Source organism: Zootoca vivipara, chromosome 5 (genome assembly GCF_965207765.1).
Source record: "Zootoca vivipara chromosome 5, rZooViv2.hap1.1, whole genome shotgun sequence".
NCBI classification, from domain to species: domain Eukaryota; kingdom Metazoa; phylum Chordata; class Lepidosauria; order Squamata; family Lacertidae; genus Zootoca; species Zootoca vivipara.
Window position 1 is genome coordinate 26,035,751 of NC_142588.1, and position 19,768 is coordinate 26,055,518.

At 41.8% G+C, this 19,768-nt stretch overlaps 2 protein-coding genes across 4 annotated transcripts in view; one reads left to right on the forward strand and one right to left on the reverse strand.

Annotated features, from left to right (window-relative positions):
• Window positions 1–1,478: 1,478 nt before the first annotated feature.
• On the forward strand, window positions 1,479–10,079 carry LOC118096658 (cytochrome c oxidase subunit 5B, mitochondrial). 2 transcript variants are annotated; one of them, XM_088669509.1, is made up of 5 exons: window positions 1,653–1,833; window positions 5,006–5,076; window positions 5,549–5,648; window positions 6,628–6,759; window positions 9,507–10,079. In XM_088669509.1, exons 1-4 carry the CDS (start codon window positions 1,743–1,745, stop codon window positions 6,738–6,740), a joined length of 375 nt encoding a protein of 124 aa, XP_088525635.1. In that variant the 5' UTR covers window positions 1,653–1,742; the 3' UTR covers window positions 6,741–6,759; window positions 9,507–10,079. The 2 variants fall into 2 exon arrangements, with proteins under 2 accessions (XP_034994622.1, XP_088525635.1); XM_035138731.3 differs by lacking the exon at window positions 9,507–10,079 and having other exon boundaries at window positions 1,479–1,833; window positions 6,628–6,819.
• The window catches only part of HERC4 (HECT and RLD domain containing E3 ubiquitin protein ligase 4), a 33,415-nt gene continuing 21,955 nt past the window's right edge, over window positions 8,309–19,768 (reverse strand). For both annotated transcript variants that reach the window (XM_035138727.3, XM_035138726.3), the window contains exons 16-25: window positions 19,489–19,608; window positions 16,594–16,692; window positions 16,157–16,324; window positions 15,210–15,353; window positions 13,018–13,184; window positions 12,606–12,672; window positions 12,334–12,416; window positions 11,518–11,701; window positions 11,199–11,301; window positions 8,309–9,631 (exon numbers count right to left, since the gene is read on the reverse strand). In XM_035138727.3, coding sequence (XP_034994618.1) covers window positions 9,423–9,631; window positions 11,199–11,301; window positions 11,518–11,701; window positions 12,334–12,416; window positions 12,606–12,672; window positions 13,018–13,184; window positions 15,210–15,353; window positions 16,157–16,324; window positions 16,594–16,692; window positions 19,489–19,608 — 1,344 coding nt within the window. In that variant the 3' untranslated portion in view covers window positions 8,309–9,422. The remainder of the gene's footprint in view (window positions 9,632–11,198; window positions 11,302–11,517; window positions 11,702–12,333; window positions 12,417–12,605; window positions 12,673–13,017; window positions 13,185–15,209; window positions 15,354–16,156; window positions 16,325–16,593; window positions 16,693–19,488; window positions 19,609–19,768) is intronic.

A 19,768-nucleotide genomic window follows, 5' to 3' on the forward strand; every position in this document is an offset into this window, starting at 1 on the left:
CTGCTCTCTTCAGATCCTGCATGTGAGATGCAAACACAGCCCATCCTGTTTTAATGCTTGAAGCTAATTGTGCTATTTCTACACTTTGCCTACTGTTGCTGCCATGCTATAATTCACAGTGTGAATTCACACAGTGAATTTGCAGTCCCCTGATTTGAGCTGACCCATGAGTAGAGCCTATAATTATTATTTATAGATGAACAGAGAAGAGCAGCCTGACTGGACCTTAAATGTTTTCCATCCTTCATAAGAAGCTTTTCCTGTGTATGCTTTATGCATTACAGGAAGGAGCTGCTAAAATATCTCAATATATTAGGATAACTGAATTAGCTGCCTCCATATAGCAAGCCATTCCTGACTGCTGGTTCACTACATGAATTGCAAAGTCTTCACCATGCCAGTTACAGTCTTTTTCTCCCTATGTTTTGCCCCAGATAATCACTCCTGCACCATCCAAACACCTTACAATATAGAAATAGCTTAATTGTTCCCTTTGGCAGCCATCTCCCTATAATAGTCATCTTTTCCATATTGAACCTAATGTTCAACAGCTATTCTACTGGCTGGCTGCACAAAGGCACAGGCTTACATGTGAGGAAAGGGAAGTATGTAATCCACTTAAAGTATTTTATTTCATATTATTGTGTGAGCAAAAGTGTATTAAGATACTCATCTTCAGGTGACTCTACAACTCAACAGATGGAGGAGAATCTGCCACAGTTCAGCAATGTAACTTTCAAAGTAAATACAAAGGAAATTTTCTATCTTATTTTTATTTTAATAATATATAAGGCCACTCAAAAACAGTGTTCACTGGGTGGCTCATTAATAAAATCATATAAGTGCAATTGATACTTTGTATGTAAATATTTTAATCTGATAACCTTGTATTTATGAAACCCTAAGAGCAGCTGTGCAACTGCAACTATAAAAGACCTAGTGGCTTAAGGAGGATGTATTTGTGTGATCAAGGATTGCCTGTCTTTTTGGTTGCTCATCTTCTGAAACAGATAATCGACACCTCGTTGTTAAAAAATGTGGCACTTACTGTAACAACTTCATTGTGAGTACCAGCACCTATTTTTCTAGAAAGCAAGCACTGGTGCAACCCTACCTGGCCCTTGAGAGTGCCTCTGTGCAGGTGCTGTGTTGCAACCCCCCCTTCCTCCATTCCTAGGGTTAACCAAGCCTTCCCTAGCCTGGTAACCTCCAGACACTGGTGATGACAGACCCTCCAAGTGTCCCCGTTTTCCAGGGGCATCCCTGATTTAGAGAACCCGTCCTGGTTTCTGCTTTGTTCCCGGGAATGTCCCGCTTTTCCTTAGGACGTCCCTATTTCCATTGGGAGAAATCTGGGAGAGCACGGAGTTAATGTTTTATTACGTTTTCATATACGGTATGTTGGAAGCTGCCAGAGCGGCTGGGGCAGCCCAGTAAGGTGTGTGGGGTATAAATAGTAAAATTACGTCCCTATTGTCATCGGAGAAATGTTGGCGGGTATGGGATGATGGGAGTTGTGCTCACGATGGGGAGAGCACCAAGCTGGCGAAAACTGGGGGGGGGGGGCATGAATGACCCACACAACCCTGAGCCTGGGGGCGCGCAGACCCGCTTCGGGTTGGTGTTGACGGCGGTCGCCCGCTGCCCCTCCCTCTGGTGGGAGTGGCCGCCTGCCGTGAGCGCCGGCGACAGCTGCAGGGCTCGCTGACCTTGCTCCGCCGTCGGATCCCCGAGGCTCCGCCATGGCGACCAGGCTGCTGCTCCTCCGGCTCTTCTTCCCGCGAGCTGCGCGGGCCACGGCGCCCACCTCCATCCGAGCCATGAGCGCCGGGGGTGCGTACAGGCCGACGAGGGGCGGCGGCGGGGCGGCTGAGCGCGTTTTGCTGGGCTTGCGCGCCTCGCGGCTGTCTTGCGAGCACGCGCTCTGAGGGAGCGAGGGGCTGCTTTTGCCTGGCGCTCGCAGACCCGGCAAGGTAACCTCAACTCAAACCAAAGCGCGGCACCCCCTGCCCCGTCCAGGAGGCGCCTCCTCGGGGTTATAAGTTCGAGCTGGGCGCTCAAGGGCCCGCCCCCCTGGGGCGCTGCTGCCTCCTTTTCCGCGAAGAAACCAATGCCCCCCCTCCCGGCGTATGGCAGGCAAGAGCCGCCCCTGGCACAAGGCCCCTTTGCTTCCCTCTTCTTGGAGGGACTCACGTGCCCTCTGTGGAAGACACGTGGAACAGCCCCCGATAAATGCCCTTTGAAGTGAGGCAGGCAAGAGTCTGTTTGCAGAGCCGCACGTGAGTTTTGGGGGTGGGGAGAGGGAGTCACCATTGGCTCTAAAATCATTATCTAAACTTGACAATTACCCAAAGCAAAGGGGTTGTTTGTTTGTTTGCTGAGGCTCTGTTGTAACGTTTGCTCTCGTTTGACCTGTGGGTGGAAGCCAAAGGCTAGGAAATGCCCCCTTCTCACCACAATTCTGCCACCCGGCCCCCTTCCTTTGTTAACTCTGCTGGTGTCCAGGGGATATGGAGTAATTCAGGAGTACTGTATGCTTTCCCACCACACCACTTACCAAATTGCAAACATAATGTCCCTGAACAGAGCCTGAAGGCAATAGCCCAGTAACTGGGATTCAATGGAATACTTTCTCTGACTCTAGAAGTGCCATATCACCACTGTAACTATTAGCTAGTGATGGAAATACTTTCTGCACCGTTTCTAGCTCTACATACTTTTTGAGATGGGTCAGCTGAAGCTGTACACAACATTCTGAATGTCGCAACACCATAGATCACAGAATCAGAATTGTAGAGTTAGAAGGGACAATGTAGTCCAACCTGCTGCAGTGCAGGAAATATTTGCCCATGGTGGGGCTCAAACCAACGACCCTGAGATTAAGAATTGCATGCTCTACCAACTAAGCTACAGTATAATGTACTGTGTAAGGACATTGTGGTACTCAGAGTTTTCATTTCAGTCCACTTTTTTATCATCTGAAGCTGTCTTATTCACTGCCACGTACTGATAATTTCATTGAGCGCTCTGCCATGACCTCCAGGTTCCCAATTAGACACTGCTAGATCCCATCTGATCAGTGTACTTAGTAAGGGTGGTGGTAAAGAATATGTAAGGTAAAGGTACCCCTGGCAGTTAAGTCCAGTTGCGAACGACTCTGGGGTTGTGGCTCTCATCTCGCTCTATAAGCTGAGGGAGCCGGCATTTGTCCGCAGGAAGCTTCTGGGTCATGTGGCCAGCATGACTAAGCAGCTTCTGGCGAGCCAGAGCAACACACGGAAACACTGTTTACCTTCCCGCCAGAGTGGTACCTATTTATCTACTTGCACTTGAATGTGCTTTCGAACTGCTAGGTTGACAGGAGCAGGGACCGAATGATCGGCAAGCCCTAGGCTCTGTGGTAAAAAATATGTAGTGCATCCTAAAATATCACCTTCAAACCAGTATGATTTAAAAGTGCTTAATTTTATCTGGGTTGTGTCATTCTTCACTTCTTCCAGGGGTTCATTTAGTCAGTTCAACATTTAGCATTAAATTGCTATATCCTCCAAGGGCCCATGAAGCTCACATTTTGGAAATTAAAGCAAATTTTCAATTTGCCTGAAGCCAAAACAGAAAAGACTAGGAAATCTCTTATCCAAATTCCCTGCATTTAATGATAATTTGGTGAACTGACAATGCTGACTGAATTCTCTATGAATTTCCTACACTTCTGCCATGAATATTTATTAAGTGCCAAGAACAATATACAGGAGTTTGGTGGTACCTTCAAGAAGTGGTATACCCAGTAGGTGGAAATGTGCATGGAATTCTCTTTTCACACTCTCTTTCATAAATATCTCAGGGGCAGTACACCTTGTCAAACCATAACGCAGGTGCCCTAAAGTGGGGATTCTGTAAAGCAGGAATAGCCAACATGGTGCCTTCCAGTGGTTTTCAACTACAACTACCATAATCCCTTATCATTGGCAATGCCGCCTGGGGCTGTTGGGAGTTATAGTCCAAAGTATCTGGAGGGCATCAAGTTGGCTGTCCTTCATTTAATGTGTGAATTACAGGGTTTTTAAATACTTTTTTTCAGCCAATGGCCTGGGAAGCATAGTACCTTCTCAGCAGTTAAGGCTAGATATATCTATGCATGCAAATAGGTGTGTAAAACAAGAGTTGGAAACTATGACAGCAGAAGACTCCAACTTGGTGCTAGAATTTTTCCTACTGCAGTTATTAAGAGGAAGATGCACTGATGGCAGGGATTTTGCTCATATAGAATCCCCTCACACATGGCCTGTTCCCAGAGGCGGCGGCATACCTAGTGATTAGATAGGTTGGTTCAGAGTGGCTGGGAGCCTGCCCATCCATGTACTCCTCAGGCCATTCCTCCACTGCTCTGGGTGAGATGTGCAGGCTCCTCTGAGTGCCATGATGGAGAAATCAGATTGCTGCAGCCCTGAGGGCCCTCCTCCCCAGTCAGCTGGCAGCGAAGAAGAGGAAGAAGTCAGGGAGATGGACCAATGGAGATGGTGGGGAGGCAGAGCAGAGCAGACTCAACCCCAATGTCTGTGGAGGAATTCACTGGCTGAGCGCAAAGGGCAATGAAAAGCAACTATTTTGAGTTTCAGGTCCATGGTCTCTCCCAACTTTGGTGGTGCCAATACAGCTCCTTGCCAAGAGCGCAAGGGGCAGGGGATGCAGCAGACTGATATGTCTCCTTGCTAAGGACATAAGGGAGCCTAGTTATGCCTCTGCCCAAAGGTAGTTGTTATCATCAATGCCAACAAAGCAGAATGTAGAATGACAAGAGAGAATCTGGATCAGTACATAAAGAGAGATGGCATTTACAAAAGAGTTACCGTAGCTGCATTTGCTATGAAGGCCTGAGATTTGCATACTCAAGCCCACGTTGACCATATGCCTAACAGTTGTTTTAAATGGGTTTAAGTTTGCATATCAGTGCATAGTGTCAGATAGTTAATCAAATCTGGGGGGTTTCCATTGTTCTTTTCAGGTATCCCTACGGATGAAGAGCAAGCTACTGGGCTTGAAATGAAAAGTATGCAAGCCTTGAAGAGAGGGGAAGTAAGTTTAAAGCAATTGAAGAGTTTCACTGAAATATGATTTTGTTTGGTTTCATACTCTTGACTAATAACCATCACTATCAGTGGAAGATTTTAAAAGAAATTTAACCTCCAACCCAACACATCTCCCATTGTTTTTGTTGACTACACCATTGGCTGTGGTCTCATCATGCACTGTGACTTAGAAGTTCCAAGTTTTTACGGGCCCTGTAGATTTTTCTCAGCATCACTTAATTTACACATCAAGCTGAATTTAAAAGGAATGAAATTCATGCAGATGAACCAAGGTTAGAGTGGAATACAGTCTTAAACTCTTACTTCAGTCACCCAAGATTTACAACTTTTTTTGTTCTTCCACTGTATTTCTAGTTCTTTAAAAATCAACCCTTGGTCATTCAGTAAAGGAAAAACATGGCAGGAGGGGATGTATATAACAACTGTGCTGCTAACTAACACACTTCTTCTTTATAAAGGATCCATACAACATATTGAAGCCCAAGAAATATCCAGGAACCAGAGAAGAGCCTCATATTGTTCCATCAATTGGGGACAAGAGACTAGTGGGTTGTATCTGTAGGTATCAGAATTTGTTTGACTTCAGTTCATACTGTTTTCCTGGTTCTCATATTGCATAGTCTTGTAAAACCTATTAAGCACCAGACATTTCAGGTGCAATTCCTTCCCACCATGGTGAAGCAATAGTCTTTTGATTCAAACAGTAGAGCCTTTCCCCTTTAACACATCCCTCAGTGCATGCATGCACTCAAAGTGGGATAATTATAGAGGCAGCATGCTCAGGCTTCCCATTCTCTGTCCTGGGCTGCCTGTGTGCATGCACAAGGGGAAGAATCCACTGAACCCAAGGGGAGTTGAGGAGGGTAAGACTGGGTGCAAGTATTCCATCCATATCTTATAAATTACCTACAGCGATTTTTCTGTTGTAATAGTGTTGATTTTTAACAGTGGTTTCTAGTTGAGTTGGGTGTGAGTGCTTTAAGAAATTTTAAAAATACTGTACAGGCATACTTAATGACCCTGTTACAAATGGAGCGGCGTGTAAAATATGCAAAGCCTAAGTCTTTGGTAGAAGATGCATACTATATTAAGATACAAACCTGGGATTTCCTACGATACTTGCTTTGAAACACCAAGCAGCTATTGGCTCTTTCCCAGGTTGTTTTCACTCTCTAGCCTTTTTTTCTTGTCCGACACCAACAGTCAGCAGGGTGACAAGTTAGAAACATTTCCTGCCAATTCTCCCCCACATTCATGCATTTGGGAGTCTCTTTCCCAGAGTCCCTGTGTAGTTATGTCCTACAATGACAACTACACAAAAGATGCAGCAACATGCAAAACTACTTCCCACTGATCTGGTAGGAAAGATGCCATAACCAACTTCAAAAATAGACCAGCTTCAAAGGCTGCTGTTCCATTATTCTAGGCAACCAAAACTGTTGTCAAATGTAGCTGGCCCTTCTCTAAAGTCCTTGCAGCTTTCTAAAATGTGGGTTCTTAATTAACAGATACTGGATTTCTTTCTTTCTTTCTGCAGGTGAGGAAGATAACTCCACTATTATTTGGTTCTGGGTACACAAAGGAGACAGCCACCGTTGCCCTCAGTGTGGGTCTTACTACAAGCTAACTCATTATGAACTCCCCCACTGAGAACTGATACCAAGAAAAGGTGTTTTTTCTTTCTTTCTTTCATTGTAGGCTTAAATAAATCTGCCTGCCTTTAGTTGCATCAACCTTAGTTACATTATTGCATCTGCATCTAAAAGCTGAAACAGAAATACCATACAGGAGCTCTGAACAGTATCCCTTTTTGGGGGAATCAAAGCAGCCACAGAAGGCCTGGTTTGGATTATGGCTGCAGCTGTGCTGTTCCCCCCCCCTCTATTTTTAAAACCACTCCCACCCTCCTATAGCTGCTATTTACCCCATTAGGGGAAACATACAAGTGCCTATATGCTGGTGCATGAGGTAAAATTAGGACCTTGGTAGCAATGCATGCACCCTCATTGCTCCTAATCTCCTCCCACCTCCAGTGTAACGTGTGTGTGTACGCACACACACACACACACACAAATGCCTTGCTTCATTTTTAAAACTCCTGCTGACTCACAAAATATTCCTTCCAAAATCTCATCATTTTTCACGGGAACTACTTCCACAAGTTATTTGTGAACTACAAAAATGGAGATGATCCAAACTGCAACCAACAGAATGGTAGAAGAACCTAGCTTCACATGGCACGCTTGGTCAAAGTAACAGACTTCTAGGCTGAGCATTATTACAATGTAACACATGGTTATGGAACAAACATCTGCAAGGGAAGTAGTGATATGTTGGGAACTTAGCAGGAAGGAAAGACAACTTACTTAACAAGGTATATGCAAGGAAGAACCTACGTCCATTATAACAGGGGTTGGCAAGGCTTACCGGCCATGGGCCAGATCACTCCCGTGGAGATTGTCCGTGGGCCGGGCCGGTGCAGCATGATGCTGGAAATCACGTCTGCACATGTCGGTGGCACCGGAAATCGCTTCTGCGCATGCCCAGATGCCGGAAATCGCACCTACACAGAAGCAATTTTCTGCGTCTGGGCAAGCACAGAAGTGATTTTCGGTATATGCATGTGCGCAAACGCGATTTCTGGCGACGCTCGGCGACTCCCTGTGCCGGTTTAGCACAGCGCGCAGGGGGCTCGCCAAGTGGGCAGCTCAGTTTGTGGGCGGCTCATGGGCCAGTAAAACAGTCTTCGTGGGCCGCACCTGGCCCATGGGCCGCAATCTGTCGACCCCTGCATTATAACATACAAAGTATTGCACATATGCATAAGCATGGATCGTGTGTATCTGATCCTTTGCCATGTCCTGTCATTTCAGCATATCAATATAAATTGTTTTAGAGAATTTTCATCTAGGATATGAATCCTCAATCATTCAAGGCAGCATGTCTACAAATCAGCCACCCACAAGTAGATGCATTGACAGTATCCCTGTTTCACTCTTATGTGACATTGCCAGATGGACTTCAGTCATGCAGACTATAGAGCCTACCTGGGTCTTGTCAATTATGCAGACACCGTACAGCCAGAACTGGGAATTAAGGATGAACCTCAAAATAATTATAACAGAGATGTGTGTTAAGTGACACATTGCTATGCTAACTCCTGCACAGAATCAAATTTGTTGAAAGAATGAAACATTTACATGCACACTTGTACATAATTCATTCAAGAATTTTTTTATTTGATGCTTGAATTGTTTCACTGCAGTTTATAAATCTAAAAAAAATAAATATTTCACAGCTGAAAGTCACATACTATCCATTAACATGTAAACATTCAGGAACTTAAGCCAGCCCCCACCCCATCAATCCTATGCTCAATTTGATATCATCAAGAGATGTCTTACTGAAATCCAAAAAGTCTTTTAAAAAGAGAGCATTTAACAATTATCTGAAAAAGTGTAAACTGAACCAGAACTGTAAAACTGCTCTTTCAGCATTTGTGAATGGGAACAAAAGGATAAAATTCTCAGCTCTACTGCAGGTAAAAGGCAAAAAGTGGAGCTGAAGCCAGGCATTCCTTGATTATTCTAATTACCAACAGTTGCCAAGGATTGAGTTCCAAGATTAAATAATGGGTTCCATTCATAATTTTAACAACTGATAGTTGCTTCATGCTGCCATGAGATTATCAGACAAATTACCTTTCACATTGTCTTGATCATTTTTTTATGTTAACAGGAGCCATATTTGTTCTAGTATGAAAGAGTTGACATACAATTTATGGCTCCTCATTAGATTTTTTTAAAAAGGCAGAGATGCCTATCTCTTAATTTATCAGCTCAAATGTTAATGCCTTTAGGGTGTGTGTCTGTGTTTATAAAATAAGCCCCAATTCAGTTACAAGCAATAGATTCTCTACTGCTATTGGAGCACAGGTATTTTATTACAAAAAAATATTTACAAAATGAAAAACCTAATATGACAGTTGCAGTGATTGGGGGGGGGGAAGTAAGCACACCTTTCACACACATAGCAAGTCATTTTGCAATATGTGAAGTACTAAAATGTAGTTAGTGAAACCATTGCTTTTATTCCAAAGTTGAATTTTTATTAAGATGGCAAAATGTGGCTCCAGCATTCATATCAAGACAGTTTATTAGTGTAAGGATTTTTGGCTGCCATTAGAGGATCCGATCACTGAACATGTTTACAAGCATTTCTTATAATAGCTCTGCTGCCAGGCTTTTCACCTAATGTGACACTGCAAGATAGATGCAAAATTAGTTCAATGTTCCCACGTTACAGAGTTGCTGTGTTCTTAGCTTCTGCAAGTTATACTAAATTGAAACCTTCATTGTGATCAATAGCCTGGATCAGCTTAGATCTGAGTATTTCTTTATCTGTATATTTTGGAAGATCAAGAAGATTAAAACACGTGTGAGACACTGGGAGATACTCATCACCACCTCCAGTCGGCTGAATGACAAGACTAAGGCTCTTCATCCCAAGAATAGGAATACGATCACTGCCTGTCAAAAATACTACCAAGAAAATATAAATAAGTAAGAAGCCTGGGTACAAAGGCCAAAAGCTTAGTGTTGTGCTATAATTTTCATTTTACTTTTTCAACTGATATAGCCCAAATATAAGATTCTGAAAATGTAAGGCAGTTATAGCCATATGAAATTGTTTACAGTTCATTGTTTTTGCTTAAAGCTATTGTAAATGAATTTAATAGTTTAGAGAATTAATTTATTATATTTGTTCATTGCTTCACCCAGAAGTTCTTTGGGGGACAATATAACTAAAAACAGAAAATTCATATAACACTCCCGAATACAACCCTAAAAAACAATAGTGTGGTGTGAAGTGATTTAATTAAGTTAACAGTTTCTCTTGGCTAAATAAATAATTCTTTGCTTGGAAACTGGTGTGCTTACATCTAAAGCAAGGTTTTCAACCTTGAATTAATAAATAATATCAAATCAAGCAGAGCAGCTGCATGAGTGCTTTCAACTGGTATGATGTGTGTCACCAGAAATAGCTGCAGTTAATCTATTCATATATGTGCCTGTATGCATGTTAGGGTGCTCACACATTCAAAACTCAGGGCGGAATCTAGACTTAAGTTAACTTAGGTCCTACTGAAATCAAGTGAGCCAAGTCATGATGCATGTTGTGCTTCATTCCCACTGAAACCAGCCAAAATAAAATCTGGATCCAACAGATAGTATTTGAAATATAAGAAAATAAGCAACTTGCAGACCTGATCCTAGTGATTGTTGCTTATTTCTGTTAAAAATATTCTTTTTTTAAAAAAGTGAAAATGCAAATTCTCCCTTGGACAGAATCCAGAGTCAGCTTAGCATTTTAACAGTTCAAAAAACCAAATCCAACACTAACACTTGGGCTTAGCACAGGCACCCCCAAACTTCAGACCTCCAGATATTTTGGACTACAATTCCCATCTTCCCCGACCACTGGTCCTGTTAGCTAGGGATCATGGGAGTTGTAGGCCAAAACATCTGGAGGGCCACAGTTTGGAGATGCCTGGCTTAGCATGACATGTAAACCAGGTCTGCACTGTAGTTTAGCATTACATGCATGAACAGCACTAAACCCCATGCCCACATTCATAGGTGCCAATTCCCTGCGGCCCTGGGTGCCTGAGCACCCACAAAATTCCCCATGAAGGGGGTGGGCACCCACACATTTTGGTGCCAGGACCAAGCTGGCACTCCTGCTTGTATTTTCCCCTAACTGCTGCTGCTGCTCTTAAACTGGAGTTCTTGCTTCCAATTTTGGGGACAGATTACACTATAACTTGATAACAAGACAGGATCATAAACTGCATATTGATCCTGGCTTGTCTGAACACACCATAGCTAAACTAACCACAGTTCCAAGTTTGGATGTAGGTTTTTTTTAAAAAAAACATAGGTAGATACTTCTGATAGCCAGGTCTGCTGAAGGAAGCTCCACAGGCCCGAGTCTCACTGCTGCTTAGCATGTAGTGCTATATTGTGACATGAAAAATAAGCCAGTCGTAACAATTGCTCTAGAGTTCCTATTTAGATTTCTTATTTTCTTACAGAGTTTTGTACTTACATAAAAACTGTTTCTTCTTCTCCAGTGGTAACTCATGAAAAACTTCCCAGAACATTTTAATTGTTGGATTCTCTGCCCAATATTCTCCCTTGTATTGAGTATTCTAAGAACAACAAATCAAAATCACAATATATCCCCCTCAAATTTACAAATAAAAAGCTGTATATTGAACAAACAAAAATACCTATGCATAAGTGTATTTATAGAATTTTATGTATTTTAGTGTTCTACATAATATAGAAAAGATCTATTTTGGACAATCGCTTACACAGGATTCTTTAGTGTTCAGTAGTTGTTAATGTCTGGACTAGTAACATACCTTCTCTAGTTCTTTCCAATCATAGTTTGTATTCCCAATCACCATTGCTTGCAGTTCATTGGGCTGGAAGAGCTGCAGAACTTTACCTCCACAAACCTTGTGAAAGCCTGCATGGAATGCGTCATAGAGAGGAGCCACAGATTTATTGAATATGTAGTCCACGTAGGCATTCACAAACTCTTGCCTAAAGATCAAATGAGAAGAAAAGGCACCATGTTTTCAGAAGATGAGAGTGTTCAACCACAACTCCACTAGCAATGAACAGCAACCATTTTAGCACTGCCAAGAATTATCTTCACATAGCTCCAAGTTAAGAACTAGAACATGAATGTCACACTGAATCCAGCACACAAAGCAAGGAAGGGAGGTATGAGAAAGGAACAGTAAAGTTTGACACCAATTCCTAACTTCTTAAGTTATAGTTTATGAAGCCAGGAAAGACAATCCAAATGCTGCCAATGTCTTGGTGACTGCAGTAAGGAACCACCAAGAAGAGCAGTGGAAGGAGGGCACAACTCGTTCTTAAAATATTTTGCCTGTTTATCACAACACAAAGAAAGAAAGAAAGAAAGAAAGAAAGAAAGAAAGAAAGAAAGAAAGAAAGAAAGAAAGAAAGAAAGAAAGAAAGAAAGTTCTTTTGAAAGCTTACAGGTTTGGAATAAATATCTCAGACGTTGGGTGCAATTCCCCACCACACCCACACCCCTTTTAGTTGAATTCTGAGTTAAGAACCTGCATGAAATGAAAAAAGTAGTTCTCCCTGATAAAATTAAGCAAAGGCAAACTATTCTGTCAACCTACTATGCCAAAACTTACCTGTTTTGTTTGACAACAGGAATATCAGTACCATTAGGAATTAGCTCCTTAACTTCCGTGGTACCAAAATTTTCAACAGTGATCTGTTTAGAACATGAGAGTGTATATTACTTTTTGTTGCAGAACAGAATCTATAATTCAGTACAGTAAAGTGAAGCATGCTATACAAAGTCTAGCATTTTAACAGGAAAAGAGAGACTCGATTACATATTATTATTACTCATTACACTTGCATTAAAAAGGTGGCAATGGATGAATGATCTCACACTTACTGTAAAGTTGAGGCAGAAGGTATCCTCTATATCATCTTCTGGGTAGTCCAATAATTGCTGCATACTCCTGAGAATAAAATGTCTCTTATCTCAAGTTGTAACAGCACAATTTATTCAGAAACTTACAGAATTGAAATGGTTTTATATTCTTCCACGGAAATTTACAGTTTAGATTAGCAAAAATCTAGCAACTACTGAGAAGTCAATATCTGTTCAAGTTTTTTGCCCTGAAAGGATTTCAATCCTAAAAAACCTACATTTGTTTCAAGTGTGTCAACTAGAAATAAAGACGCTCTATCTTGTATCTCATCTCCTTAACAAGGTATTGAATTATTTCTTTGCACTGTGAAAGAAGTTATGATGCACAGAAATGTTAATCTACTTACTGTACTTTAAGTTATAATGTGCTCACCTGCCAACATCAGGCATTAGCTCTTTGAGGTCGTCCAAGGAAGGTTTCTTGTTCAGGAGCTTCTTATATAAAGCCAAGGGGAAGTGAAGCTCTACAATAGTAAAATTATATATTGCTAGCCCACAGACAACACCAATCAGATGAAACAAGTCACTGTCTTCAAAAGTCTGCAAATATGAAAAACATGAAATTAAACTTTTAAAAGCTTACGAAAACATGCACATTGCTTTAGAGGCCATGCTTACATTCAACTGCTGCTAGACTTCAAGTGGAATCACAATAATTTTGCAAGCTAGTTAGTATTCATGTATATGTTTGAGGTTGGGATCTATAGGGTTATAAACTCATTAAGCCATTTCTTCAAGGGTTACAGAAAAGGGTGTTTAATTGCTTTGTATTTGATTTTACAATCCCCTCTAGTGTAGCCAGGCAACAACTCAAGTGGCAAGCAACCAGTGCTTTGAGGGTTGGGATTCTAGAGAGATGTCCTGATCAGGGCCGGCTTGCCCACTGGCTCTAGTGGCGCGGGGCGCTCAGGGGCGCCCCAGCAAGTGGAGGAGCTGTGCGGCGGCCTCCCTTTTCCCTCCTCTGAGTCTTGCACGCCTGCCAGCCGCGCTGCTCAGGGGAGAGCAGGGAACAGGGGCACTAGGACCCTGTTCCGCTCTGCAGCGCCAGGGTCATCCCTCACCCCGATGCTGCGTTTCATTGGTAGAGGCGACGCCACATGGCAGCAGCTCTACCAATGAAATGCAGTGCCCTGTTGGTGGGAAGGAATGCAGTGCCCTGTTGGCGCAAGGAAACGGCCGGGAGGCCTCCTGGCACTGCCCAGACCCACCCGGGCCCTGTGGCCCACCCACGGAAGAGGGGAGGCCACGTGGACCCCGCAAGTGCCGGAGTTGCAGGAGACGGCCGGGGGCCATGAGAAGCTGCTGGGCGGCCTCTGGCACAGCGCGGCCCCGCTGTGAGGCGCAGGGGCCGCCGTGAGGCTCCCCCCGCCGCCTGGCACACCAGGCCCTAACGCTGTGCCAGGGAGGCTCTCCCCACTGGCTCCATGGCGCGCCATCTGGCCTCCACTGTCGGCGGGAGGGCTCCGGGAAGCCCCGAGGCCTTCCGGCGCGAGCGCCTCCAGGGAAGGTAAGAGCTTTCCTTTCCCCCTTTTTCTTTTTTAAAGAGGGGGTGGGGTGGGCGCCCGAGGGATCCCTGCACCAGGGCACTCGATGAACTTAAGACGGCCCTGGTCCTGATGATGGTTATCTATGACCTGGTAACACCCTGTATTAATGCACTGCACTTGGTGCTGCCTTTGAAGAAAACTAGGAAACTTCAACAGGTATGGAATACAATGCCTAGATTATTAACAGAGACCAATTGAATGCACTATATTTCATATCTCACTCAACGGAAAACTGCACTAGTTGCATCTCTGGCACAGTTTAAGGTGCTGGTTCTTGCCTTTAGAACTTTAATCATCTTAGGAGGACTGCTTTGTTCTACAGGAACATGCAGCTCAAGTTCTAAGATCATCCTTGAAGTCCTTTCTCTGAGACATCTTGGTGAAGCCAATTACAACAAAGGAAAAGGGCCTTTTCTGTTGTGGCACATCTAGTGTAGAATATTTCTGTGGGAAGGCTTTTAATCACACTACATTTGGATTTTTTATTACACTATATGTGTTTAAAATGCTAGGATGTCTGTTTTGTCACCAACAAGAGTTTTGTGAATGGCCACTGTTAATAATGTAATTGTGACTAATCATATGTTCTACATTTCATCTAACATCATTATTTACAATCCTTCCTCCAAACAACTCAGGTGAACACTTCATGTACCCAATGAAGTGGTCTGTACTTCATAAAAGCTTATGCCATAAGACTTTAAGATGCGGTGATACTTCTATTTTGGCCCCAACACACTCTACAAAAACACAGCCATGCAGCAACCACAACACAGACTGACTTAATCAGGTGCTGTTGTATTCATGGACTTCTGTGACCACCAGGGAAAGGGGACAGAAATGAGCACATTCAGGATCAAGAGCAAAGGGCTAACATAACAAATGCTATCATAGACTAAAGGATGCAGTGTGCACTGGTGCAATTATAGTAGTAATATTCTCAAAGATACCATTGACTGAAAGTCAATCAAGATATTCATTTCTACTATAAATACACAAAATCCAACAAATTACATACCTTATCTGAGAACCAGATGAGCCTCGATTGTTCATCATACCTGAACATTCCGTACTTGGGATCTAACAGTTCTCTCATGATAAGCAAGAAAAATTCTTTGCGAACTCCTCCTGCATCAACAGCTTCTTCCCCTACAAAAATAACCTAACATTGGCAATGCAGTTAGAACATTACATTTTTTAAAAATAAAATACCACACATACTCATAGAATCATAGAATTGTAGAGTTGGAAGGGACCCTGAGTATCATCTAGTACAACCTCCTGTGATGCAGAAATATGCAGCTGTCCTGTAAGGGAATTGTACCTGTGACCTTGGTGTTATCAGCACCACGCTCTAACCAACTGAGCTCAATTTGTTATTTGGATAACGACATTTACAATAAGGAGTCTGAATAAAGGTCACTTCATACATTATATTTTAAAGTTGTAAAATGTGTTTAAGTTTTTATTATGTTTTTATAAATGTTTTATTATTATTTATGTGCTGGAAGCCGCCCAGAGTGGCTGGGGAAACCCAGCCCGATGGGTGGGGTAACGATTGATAAATAAATAATATATGAACAGGGCAAGTGCATATTTGTAAAGACAGGTATATATTATACAGCTACATTTTTCATTAACCTGGAGAAGCCTCAACTCTATGAATGAATGTTGAATGAATGTTGAGGGGCAAGTTATGAATTATATGCAAGTGTGTATACTAAAGTTCCAACAATTGAAAAGAAAGAAAATGCAACAAAAGGAGCATGAGGTAGTTGTGCTTTTGAATGATGGGAGGAAGCGAGTGCTGAACCCTTTCTTGGCCAGCTGTTTTCTGCTCAGAATTCTCCCTTCACCCAGTTCTAGGAAAAATATTTGCCATGGGAAAAGCAGGGGGAAGAGAAAAAAGAAAGGCCAGGTGTGCATCACAAAAAGGTAAAAAATATGCATGCATATAGGCTATACCTTAAGAGGCTTCTTGTAGTCAACATTTTTTGTTTTTCTTAGGACTTCCATGGCATCCCCCACAATATTGTCTCTGCGCACAATTAAGATCAGACATGGATTGACAGATTCAAATACTGGGAGAAAAATAGATGAGAAATTCTGTCTGTGAGCCTGGTCAACAGCCATCTGGGGAAAACCAAGTAAAAACCTTAGTGGCAGCAGCAGTAGTAATAAACACTGGATGCTCAAGAGAATCTACAATTCCTAGTAATATTTCCAGCTTGTGATTATACTAATGCAGTACTGCCTGAATCTTTGATATCCAAAGACACAGTTTTTCTCAATAACTGAGCAACTGTGATACAAGCCAGTTAATATAAACAGGGCCTAAATTATATCAATCCAGGAATAACTACAGTGTTTTAAAGTATTTTATTTTTAAATTACTATTTTACCTGCATCTGTAAGACCGCATCTGTCTGCAAGAGTGTTGTCTTTGCCTGTGCATCAAACACAAATGGGTAGGTGCAAATTGTAACTGGCACGTCTGCTAGCTAGAAAGGCAATGGAAAAAGCTGTTAGGATGTGCAGTATTAGCAACAGTATATATAAATTTTCTTTCTTTTTTGGCAGTTATGCAACATTTACTTGACAGAGAGATATAATACAGGATATGAAGCCTATGAAGAGGTTTATATTTTTAAACAGTTTTAGATATATCTAATCCATGAATTTATTTCAAATTTATCAGAATTCAAGGCCCATGGATAAAACTGATGTCAGAATCTTTGGGTCTAGTTTCCAAAACTTTACTGTGGAAATCAGATAACCTCTTACCTCATTTAATCCATGACTGATATCCTACCAAAAGAGTACACAAGAGGCAGCAGTAATTGAAAGGAAAAAACACTGTTAGGTTCTTCTCCACTTTCCTCCACACCCCCAAAAGCCTTGATGCAGATGCCTGCATTTTTTTAAAAAAAAGATGGGCAAAACTAGTGCCTGTGTGGCATTCAGAGTAGAGCTATTGAAATTAATGAACCTAAGAGCTTCCTCTTGTCCCGCTGCTTCCCTGCCCTACACCAAGCAAAACTGCTCTTTAGTTCTCAAATGGAGCAAATAGCAAATGGTTTTTCCGTGGACTGCCCTTTGTTCCAATAAAGTTAAGAGCAGGTTTTCCCTGGGAAAGGAGTGGGACAAGGGAGCCCTAACTTAAGTCACTTTCATGAATGTCAATGGGTCTATTTTGAGCAAAATTTAGTTAAATACCACTTTCTATGTCCTGTGTACATAGAGCAGTGTAGAGAACAATGTATGCTAGTGCACATGGATCCCAGGGAGGTACACAGCATCACTGTGCCCACATACAGATCCACAGCTAACACATGCATGGAGCCTCTACCAAAGTCATGCCTGGCACACATTCACTTCCACAAGATACAGTGGGCGCTCCTTAGAAAACAGGGATAAATTAAAGTTCATAGAGCAGTTTGGTCCTAAACCATGCAATTCTCCAACTTTAAGATATTGGCCACCTAGAATTTTAAAACATTTATTCAAACATATATCCCAGCTCATTTCTAAAGCTTTATTGTGGCCCACCTCCAAATTATGACTAAACTATTAATGTGCCTAAAAAACAAATGTCACAGGCGCAAAAAGCTAGCCTAAGTATTTTTTAAATTCTTCTTTTCATCCTTCATCAGCATGTTGATAATGGACACACAGCACTCATGAGCACAACTTATCTATTCAATTAATACATTTATGAATAATCTTTTTCATTTTCAAAGTCTTAAAAAGCAGATTGCATTTCTCACAATCAGTATTCCGAAACCACAGATCCTATTTAACCTACACTGTTTCTAGGCTCTGCTCCAAGCCATTACAAAAATACTTCAGATGCCCGACTTGAGATATATGAGCAGGGAAAGAGACACTTTCCCTGAGCTAAAAATAAAATTGATACTTTAGGGAGTAGTTTTAAATAAGGGTGGGGACCTTTCCTTTGAGAACACCACAATTACTGAATAGAAAAGGTAGAACAATGAATATAGGCACAATTGCAATGGTGGGACATAGAACACAGGTATTCTCCCATAAAAGCAATATATTTGAGTAACTCATGAGGAGACATGCATGAGGGCAGATGACATTTTAAAAAGGTCACCATTTATCATTTAATAAACCTGGAATTTATCATTTAATAAACCTGTTGCCTACCTTAAATAGTTTCCAAAAATATTCTTGTTTGTTTAGAAGCCCAACCCTATTACTACCTTCAGTATAAATTAAGAATCCATGTTCTGACCTTGAGTAGTATCTCAATTAGTGTTTGGAAACAAGAAACAAACTAACTAGAAACTTAGCCGTTTCTTAGCCGCAGATGCTTCCATAACCCAGCAAGTCTTTCATATATCCAAGCAATGCATTTACTTTTCAGTTCAGAGATGTGGCTGTGAAAAATCACCTCTGCTTGCACTCTATGGTCCAGTTCACACCAAACCAGGGGTGGTTAACCTGTTGTTCAACTGCAACTCCCACCAGCCTCAGATAGCATCACCAATGATCAATGGTGAGTTGTAGTTCAGGTTATTCATGTCTGCCACTATACAATGGCTTAGTGCTGCATGAACAAATCTCCCTGAACCCTGAGCTGTATGCTTGCCTCACCAATTCTTATTAGTCCAGGAGAAGAACCTGCACCAAGTTTGGTTTTGCTTTTGAACCATCTAGGCTCAGTGCAAATGAATGGACTAGGGATTCTGGCAGTTAGCTTCAGAAAGAACTCATGTGCCAAAATGTGACTGTGGTACACCATGATTTGCCAGTATGGTATATCCAAACCAAGCAGTGCATCATTTGATGTATACTCTGTTTTTTAAAAGAAAAGAAGAAAAACTAGCCCTCTCTCTAGCGCACATCAAAGACTGATTTTTTACTGTGTATGGATGTAATGTTTCAGAAAACCTCACAAAAAGGACATTGTCCAGGAAAATCTATTTTTAAAAAAGGAAACCCACAACCCAAAATTGACATACACTAAGAACCACTCTAAATAGAAAGAACACTTGTCACAACCTAAATGGAGGAGCACGGGACCTAACATTCATTAATTTCAATGGGTACACTGTTGAGTGAAATTTTAACTGAATACCATCCATAGAAATCTAGCATATTAGGAAGAACACCCTTTTCTCCCACATCTAGCTTTCTGTTTGCAGAAATTTATTTATATATTGGGAACACTGAGCCATACAATTCATCCAACTGAGCAGCTATGCAATGTGAATTCAAGTCCATGCAGTGTATTTTATAACACATAGTGAAAACAAAAATGGGACATTTACCATTCCATATGCCTGCTGCTGAATCCAGTGGAAATAGTCACTTCTTATGTCTATCAAATCCTGTAGTTCATGTATGTAGAATTTATCATATTGTATGATTTGCCCACCTCTTTCATTTACCTGCATTTTAAAGAGAATGCAGTTTGTCACTGAGAATATTTTACATTTCACTCTATTCTATTAAAACTATTTCTGCAGACTTGTATATGAAATGCTATTTGCAATATTTTGGCTGGCCTAATAAAGGTATTGCCATACTATGGCTTCTGAAAGTTGCTGT